The sequence below is a fragment of the Propithecus coquereli genome, unplaced genomic scaffold (assembly GCF_000956105.1).
Source record: "Propithecus coquereli isolate 6110/MARCELLA unplaced genomic scaffold, Pcoq_1.0 Scaffold120, whole genome shotgun sequence".
Lineage (NCBI taxonomy): Eukaryota > Metazoa > Chordata > Mammalia > Primates > Indriidae > Propithecus > Propithecus coquereli.
This window is the reverse complement of record NW_012136081.1, coordinates 3,084,484-3,092,404: the sequence shown is the minus strand read 5'-3', so window position 1 is coordinate 3,092,404 and position 7,921 is coordinate 3,084,484. Positions and strand designations below refer to the sequence as shown.

Here is a 7,921-nt window from a genome sequence, read left to right as displayed (position 1 = left end):
ACGTAAGACCCACCAGAGCACTCTTACGCTCATCCACAGTGAAAGACAGAGTTCCAGGTGGCGTCTGCTCTGTCAGCGGATTCTGAGTGTGGGTGGTGCAGGACAGGGCACCTGTGACCTTCCATGGACATGTGGCATGAGTGAGAAGGACACCTTTGTTTTACGACGCTGAGATTTGGGGGATGTTTGTCACTGCAGCATAGCACGGCCCTCCTGACTAGCACACAGGGAAAGGCAGGATTCCCTCTCCCTCACTGCCCCGCGTAAATGCCGTGAGGGTCCTGTGATGCTCTGTAGCGAGCGTCGTAAGCTGCTGCCAGCCTCGCCCAGACAAAGAGGCAGAGTCCGTCCTTTATTGATCTTTTTATTGAATCTGGGGTTGGAAGGGCCCTTGCGTCTGAGTTGGTCCTGAGCTCTGATCAGTTTGCCAGGCTGAGGCTCAGCCCGGAGCTGGTGTTGACGGCACAGGCCATGGGGTCCACAAAGCCACAAATCAGAAGCTTCTTCTACTGATGATAGAGGAGCCCATGTCCTCGTACTCACTTCTGGTGACCCACAAGTCCTTGAACGTAGACAGCGAGCACAGGATGGAACCGCCCATCCAAGCGCCGTAGGCAGAATACTGGCAGGTGGACACCTGGATGGGGTTGAGGAGGCAGAGGCAGAGGGCAGAGGGCAGAGGAGAGTGGGGGAGGGGAGGGGAGGGAGGCACGGAGAGGGTTGGGGAGAGGGAAGAAACCAAGATCAAAATGCTACTCTAAACTGGGCCGGCAAAATGTCCACCCTGAGAGAACTTCATGGGCAGTTGCTTCCCCTCCTGGCAAACACAATTAGTTGCCGTTAGAGATGTCGAACAGTCCGCACCTACTTCCTGTGGCTTTAAACTAGCAGATAAAATGAACAGAAACACAGAGGATTCGACCCTTGGCATTCAAAAAAATATAACACATTTTATACATAGATAATGAATATGCATAAGGCATATGTATTTTGTAGAAAAGTTAGAAAACACAGCTAAGCAAAATCAATCAATGGCTGGTAATCAAATACCCTGGAGAAATTCCTCCTGCATTGTGTTGAGGAGCTTTGAAGACTTTCTCTCGCTTTTGCTTGGCTCTTCCTTTCATGCCAAAATCTACAAGTATATATTTCTTTCGGCTTCTATTCTAGGACAGAGAGCAGCGTTTCTCACACCAAGTCAGGTCACCTCTGGGCTGGGAGGAGGTGGAACTCTCCACACACATTTGTCCAGTGGGTGCACAGAAGCTCGGGGAGGTTAATGTCACTTGCTCAAGGTCAGACGGTTGTCATTCTCGCCTGTTCACTTGCTTTTCCTGAGGTGCTGGCATGTAATAGTAGAAAGTGTGCGTGATTCTGAGACGTGGGAAGGCAGACGCATCACTCGGTGGTCTGCAGGGACACAGCTCTGACCAGGATTTGGAAAACCTGAGCTCCAGGGGCAGGTGGGCGTGGGGCAGACAAATTCTCAGACACCTGGCCCAGGGCCCACGGGCTCCGTTGCACCACAGAACTGTGCTTGGCTTGGAAACTACTTGCTGGTATTGATTAAGAGACTTGTCACTACAATTTTAAGAAAAATAGAAAGGAAGAGTCAGAAGAGGGGGAAAGCACGTGTACGGTCAGCACTTCAGGTGGAGAAACAGCGGACACCAGGGGCCAGGAGCCTCTGTTCTAGCTTTTCTTCAAAATATGTTTTAAAGAAAAAGAAAAAGAACAACAAACATTTCCCCTCCATTTCTCAGGTTGGCGAAAGGGATTTAAAGATGCTGGCTCTGTTCCAGTGTGGATGGGCGTCCGGAGCCGTCTCGCCCCCACGGGGATGTGATGAGAGGCCAGATGTTTCCACGGGCAACCTGCCCCAATGTGCAAAAAGCCTCGCATTGTGCATGCGTTTCTGGCTCTGAAAATCCACATCTAGAAATGGATTCCAAGCGGGGAAAACTACTCTACAGAGATAAGAGGATATAATGGCCACAATTTTTGCTCAAGAACATTCATCACAGCATGGTTTAGGTTGTTGGGAGAAACGATTATTTGAAAAGTTGGCCCCATTGGAACGTGTTGTTCTCTCAAGGTGGATGGGCTCATCTGAGGGAGAGAAATCTTCCCTTCTCTAGGCGAACAATTTGATGAGCTTTATGGATGGTTACAGGTGGATCCACCTCCCTGCCCCTTCCAGAGATGGGTCGGACAGGAGAGAAAGTAGGCAGAGAAGAGCTAAATCACAACGAAGTTACAGGCCACGGTCGTTACCATCAAGCTTCATCTAAAGAAGGTTTTACTGGGGCAGGGCGGGGCGGTGGAGGGTGCCTTTGAGGACTCAGAAGGATGGAAGGGCTTGGACCAAAACATGCCCAGACACATGCTGGCAGGACAAAGATGGCCCAAGAGATCCCTTTGCAGTGTGGTCAAGAAACTTACAGAAGTAAGATACTCCGTTTTAATTTGTTTTCCATACTAGCCTAAGCAGTGGCCTTCCACTCCAATCTAGCAGAAGTTCATTATGCAGAAAAGCCTTACGAGACCTGGGGAGCTGAGAGGAGGAAGACCAGAAATGGGAGCTGAAGACTCGAGAGAGGGAGGACGGGAGGGGCGACAATGTTCTAACATTCTATAAATGCCTGTGGTATTAGGTAAGGTGATATTGTGAGGGCTGCAGCCTTAGGCAGGAAGGAAATGGATAATAGTTTCCCAGTATCGTGTGGATTTTTATGACATATATAAAGAGGGCTGAAGGCTTAGGGAGTGGGAAGCACTGGGAGAATGTTTTTGTGTGACACCAGCTGATGCGTTTGTCTTTCCGCAGGATTCCTGATTCTTCCCTGGGGCTCTGCAGCAAGGATCGTTGCTGTGTGCTCACTTTCAGATGTCACCCTGGTCTGCAAATGGAGTGGACACTGTAAGGAGTAGGAGGGAAGAATGCAGGGAACACTGCCAGACAGGTGGGGGGGTCTCAGCAGGTGCAGAGGGTACATCAAGGACGCACGCCAGAGAGTTCTCTCTGGGAGGGCCCTGCCTGCAGCGGACCTGAAACCCCAGGTGTGTCGAGGGTGGTGGGTGAAAGAATCCTCCTGAGAAGTCTGGGGTTCTGGGGGCAAAAGAGAGTGAGTCCACGCCTCCTGCCTCTGGACCCTGGAGGAAGGCGCCTCACAGAGTGTGTGTTCCAGAGCTGGGCGGCAGAAGCAGGGGGGACAATGGCAATGAGACAGGTCTAGAGACGGGGAGAGAAGCTCTCAGATGGCTGCTCCTCCCCCACCCCAGTGCGGGATGCACAGGACATCAAAGGACTCTGGCCGACAGGCCCGACGAGGCTGGGTCCATCTGGTCTCCCGTGAGCCTGCGGCAGCAGACCATGCCACAGAGCACCACACTATTGGTCAGCAGAGTTTGCAGCCAGCTCGAGGGCCGGCTGGTGAGACGGGAAGGATTCAGATCCGGCTAGACAAGGGACACCGTGCAGCTCCTGCCCCCGGAGAGCCAGCAGCAGCAGAGGCAAGCAGAGAGCAGGCCAGAGAAGGGGAACACATATAGGGCCCCCCAAGGAGCGAAGAACACTGTTAGAAGACACTGGGGCAGCTGCTGAGCCCAGCTGGGAGTGCGTGGGTGGCCCCGTCCCTCCTGCCCCCATCCAGCCACATCCAGACAAGTCCCGACCTGCCAGCCATGCTCCGCGTGGAGCCTAAGCTTTCCCCAGGGCCCACCTGCACTGTGTCCTCCACTGCTCAAACCTTCTGGTGGCCTCCAGCCCCCTGCAGGGGGAAAGCCTCACGCAGCTTCTCCGCCCACGCTCACGCCACCCAGCGGCCCTTCCTTGACCTTCCTCCAGGAACCCCCCCGGGCCCTGCACCGGCTGTTGCCCTGCCTGGACTTGCTTCCCTAGACACCCACCCCGCTCACCCTCACCTCAAGAACTTACCCACTGCCACCTCCTGGACAAGACCCACTCTGAGCACCCTGCACTGAGCACCCCAACCCTGCCCCCCTCCCTCCTTGGCTACACCTCCTCCGCAGCTCACACCCACTCCCATGTGGCCTCACTGCCACGTCATGCTCCCCTGTACTGCCTACTGCTTCTCCCGCAACTAGAACGAACGCCCCAAGGATTGTTGACCCTTTTGTTTACTGATGCTTCCCCACGCACCAGGAACCATGCCGAGCACATCCGAAGCATTCTAGAAATATCTGTGGAATGAACTCGGGAAGCCCCCGAGGAGGGGTTGGCAGAACCTTACCTTCACGGTGAGTTCAGGGGACACCAGGCCAGATAGTTCTCTCTGCATCCGGAAGCACAGGCCGGAGCAGGTGCCAGTCCCTCCAGACAATAGCATGTGGCTGAAGAGGACGTTCCAGAGGGTGGGCCTGCAGGAGGTGACACTCTGGAAGGCCATCCTGTGGATGCCAAGGGTGTTTTTCCCTGTTGGGACGGGCAGAGAGAGAAAGAACTTTGGAGGCCAGAGGCTGGCTGTGCCTGGCTCCTCCTTCCCCCTGAGGGTGCTGGGCTGCTGGGACCCTCCCACCCCCGGTCTCAGGTGGCTCCGATGTAGCGGGGCAGCGGGCACCGTTAGCACCGCGAGGCCCCTGGGGTTGCAACAAGGTAAGTGCGTGAACTGCCGGCCCCATTGCAGGACTCAACTGCTCGAGACTGAAGAAATAAATATCAATTCTCCTCTCTCATCCGAGAGAATTTATATTCCGATGTTACTGACAATTATTAATTTTTAACGCCTTGGTATCAGTTATTTTATGACAAGATTTCTGTAGAGGCAGCATCCTCGCCCAGGCGGCCTTTGAAAAACGATTCTGATTCATTTCCTTGAGTCAATTGACCACACAGATCAACTCAAGTATAAGAACAGCCCCTAAAAGACACAGGTGCGGTATGATTTCCTGTTCTACACTGCGCGCTTCGGGGAGGGGAGGTGGTGCCTGTCAGTGCCTCGATGTGCTCATCCCTGGGGAAAACCCGCCCAGTGACCCTAGACCACGGACTGAGGAGCTAATCGCAGGAGGCGTTGAGGACGGGTCAGCAGGAATGTCCTCGAGCGTTGGGGTTCTGGAGCTGGGCTCCCCTTCACTGGGTGAGCGAAGAACTTCCATTACTTCTCCATTCATCCACTTGATATCTTTGGTGCATGTGCCAGGTTTTTAAGACCACAGTGTCCCCTGCATAATCTGAGAGGGAAAACGAAGACCAACCCAGCTAACTCATACAAGTGTCACGTGCTTACCAGGTCCTCATCCTCAGGAAATGCCTCCTTCCCCAGGCTTAATTGCCCTTTGTCCCTTGTGAATGTAACAAATTATTATACTTTAAGAATTTGTTTCCAGGGAGTATTTGGTTTTCCATGACTTCCCGGCAGACGTCATCTTCCCAATGAATAGGGCTTCTATGGTCTGTCATTTTTCCTATTCTGCTGGAGAGTTCAGTCAACTCCACGTTCATTTAAAATCTCTGGATCAGCCACATTTTTAAAGCTCCCTCCCAATCTAGGGTTGTTACTTTCCTGTTTTAATTGTCTTAATTTTTATATTTCAAATTATTTTGTATGTAGGCAGAGTATAAACAGTACATTATGAGAGGGAAGACATGCAGTCCAGGGTGGTACTCAATCACACTTGAAAATGATTTACTACTCTTCAGTGAGTTTTCTCCTTTGCAAAAAGGGATACTACGAGATTTGGGGAAGGATCCAAGGATATAACTTACCTGCAGTGGTCAGAAAAGCAGCAGGCATACAGTAGGTTCTCAGTAAGTGGTGGCTGATATCAGAGAAGCTTTTGAAATGGGCGCCTATTTGCTGCTCAAACCAGACTCCGCGCCTGGCTGCCCTCGTCCCTTCTTGCTCACGGCTCAACCGCCCCGTCTGGGCTCATTTCTGTCCCCTCCCGCAGACTCACCTACGAGGTTCGTCTGGAAGAGCACCTCGGGGCAGAGGAAGCGCTCCTGCCCCAGGGTGATCTCCTGGCCGTCAGGCAGCTGGTACTTCTGTTGGCAGGAAGGCAAGTCAGTTTTCATCTTTTCCTTGTCGAAGTCCAAAGCCACATAGCAACACTTCTCCTTCACGTCCCTGATGCACTCGCGGCCAGCTGTGGGACACAGGAAAAGCACCAAGTAGGACAGGGTAGGAAGGAGCTGAGTTCTCCAGAGCTCCTCGCGGTCGGGACGGGATGGCACCGTGGCAGCTGCTGTTTCTACTTTTGTCTCACTGTCCAATTTCTCTTGATCTGGGCCGGGCGTGGAGGCCCAAGTTTGCGGGAGAAAACAGCAGAACGGGGGGTGTCCTGAACTGGGATGCGAGGGCTTAGACAGTCCAGCGTTTGTAAGCTGAAACGCTACCATACGTGGTGTGTGTTTTAGGGGCTGGACAGTCAGGCTCAACTGTCTTACCTGCTGACTGCTCACAGCTGCCCGCTGCTCTGGGGAATTGCCCATAGCCGATCAAAGCCCCTCGCCTGGAAATCTCTGGAAGGTTTTACCCCTCCCCTTTCTGGGTGGCTGACAACAGGTTTTAAACCTAGCTGTGTCTTTGGTGTTATAGTTTAACATTTTGCCTGCCACTGTTTTTGAGCGTGGACCAGAGGGAACTCCCGGCACTGCTCACCTGGAAATCCCACCTGCTCCCCAGCCCACTGACGGCTGGCTTCTACCTTCCTCTCTCCACCTAGCCTGCTCTCGCTGGGTCTGTTCTGTCCCCCGAGTTCCAAGACCCTGGGGACACTCTTCAGTCCTTTCCTGACCCCTTTCTCTCCAGCAACGGAGGCTGTTAATCACTCCCTTCCCTCTCCCTGGCTCTGGGATGCTACATTCCCTGAAAGTTTTCCTTTTTTCACCTAGTCGGGACTTTGGTGAGACAAATCTGGGTTCAAATCCCATCTCTGCCATTTACCAAATTCCTGGCTTTAGGCAACTCCATTATGCTCTTACACTTCCCTTTCCTCCTCTGCAAGAACAGGATTAATCATCACTCTCAGGTCTGTTACAAGAATGAGAGAAATAATGCACATATGATCTTGCTGAGTGTGAGGTGTCGATGATATGCTTTGACCTTGTCCCGATCAATCCTTCTCACCTTTCCTCTAATTGCTGTTATTCTTTAGGGTCCCAGTTTTGCTTGCTTTTGACACAGACCTCTTGCCTGGGAAGACCAAACAGCCAACACAGAATTATGGGCTTGTTGGGAAGGGGAGCCCCGCAGATTACACAGGCTGGGATCTAGTCCAGGAACCAGGTGAGAAGTGGGACAGGCATTGCCTCATCTGGCGCCGTTGGGTTCATGTCCCAGCTGCTAAATCTACTGCTTATGGGATGTTGGCCAAATCTCCTAACCTTTCTAAGCTTTTTTTTGCAATGGAAACAATTGTTTCTTCTCATAGGGTTATATCAAGAAGCAATGATAGAATATATGTGAAATGTTTACTTGGCCCAATGCCTTAATAGGGTAAGTTTTCTATAAAGCCTAGTTCATCATCATCATAACCATCACCATCACCATTACCATCATCACCACCACCATCATCATCATCATTACAGTCATCACCGTCACCACCATCATCATCGTTGCCCTTGTCATCAACCCACTAAATTTCCCTCTATATAGATAGAGTTGCTTTTAGAACTTGGATAAAAGTCAAGTAGCCCTAGATTTACACACTGAGGGCTGCAGGTTGGACAAGCAAAGAAGGATGTTACACCCCAGGGACTAGTGTACCTGGGCAAGAATGGTAATTTCCTACCTGTGCCCACCAAAAAGTGCTCATTGTCCGCCAAGAGTTGACAGAGGTATAAGGTTAGGTCTTGGCCGGCTACATCCACCTGGAAGGTTGACTGATGCAAAGGACAGCCATCAACGATGGGCACGAAGTACGTCATTCCTTCTCCAGATTCAATAGTCGTTCCTAG

At 52.0% G+C, this 7,921-nt stretch overlaps 1 protein-coding gene across 1 annotated transcript; it reads right to left on the bottom strand.

Annotated features, from left to right (window-relative positions):
* Positions 1–373: 373 nt before the first annotated feature.
* On the bottom strand, positions 374–7,908 carry LOC105827313 (actin, cytoskeletal 3-like). Its single transcript, XM_012665397.1, has 4 exons — positions 7,756–7,908; positions 5,920–6,108; positions 4,254–4,435; positions 374–637 (listed from the first exon to the last, which is right to left on the bottom strand). Exons 1-4 carry the CDS (start codon positions 7,889–7,891, stop codon positions 494–496), a joined length of 651 nt encoding a protein of 216 aa, XP_012520851.1. The 5' UTR covers positions 7,892–7,908; the 3' UTR covers positions 374–493.
* Positions 7,909–7,921: the final 13 nt, after the last annotated feature.

Coding starts and splice junctions, on each gene's coding strand:
- LOC105827313 (XM_012665397.1), bottom strand. CDS start 7,891: ATGACGTACTTCGTGCCCATCGTTGATGGCTGTCCTTTGCATCAGTCA. Junction 4,436..5,919: donor CTTCCAGACGAACCTCGTAG/GTGAGTCTGCGG, acceptor CCGTCCCAACAG/GGAAAAACACCCTTGGCATC. Junction 638..4,253: donor CCCCTGAACTCACCGTGAAG/GTAAGGTTCTGC, acceptor AACCCCATCCAG/GTGTCCACCTGCCAGTATTC.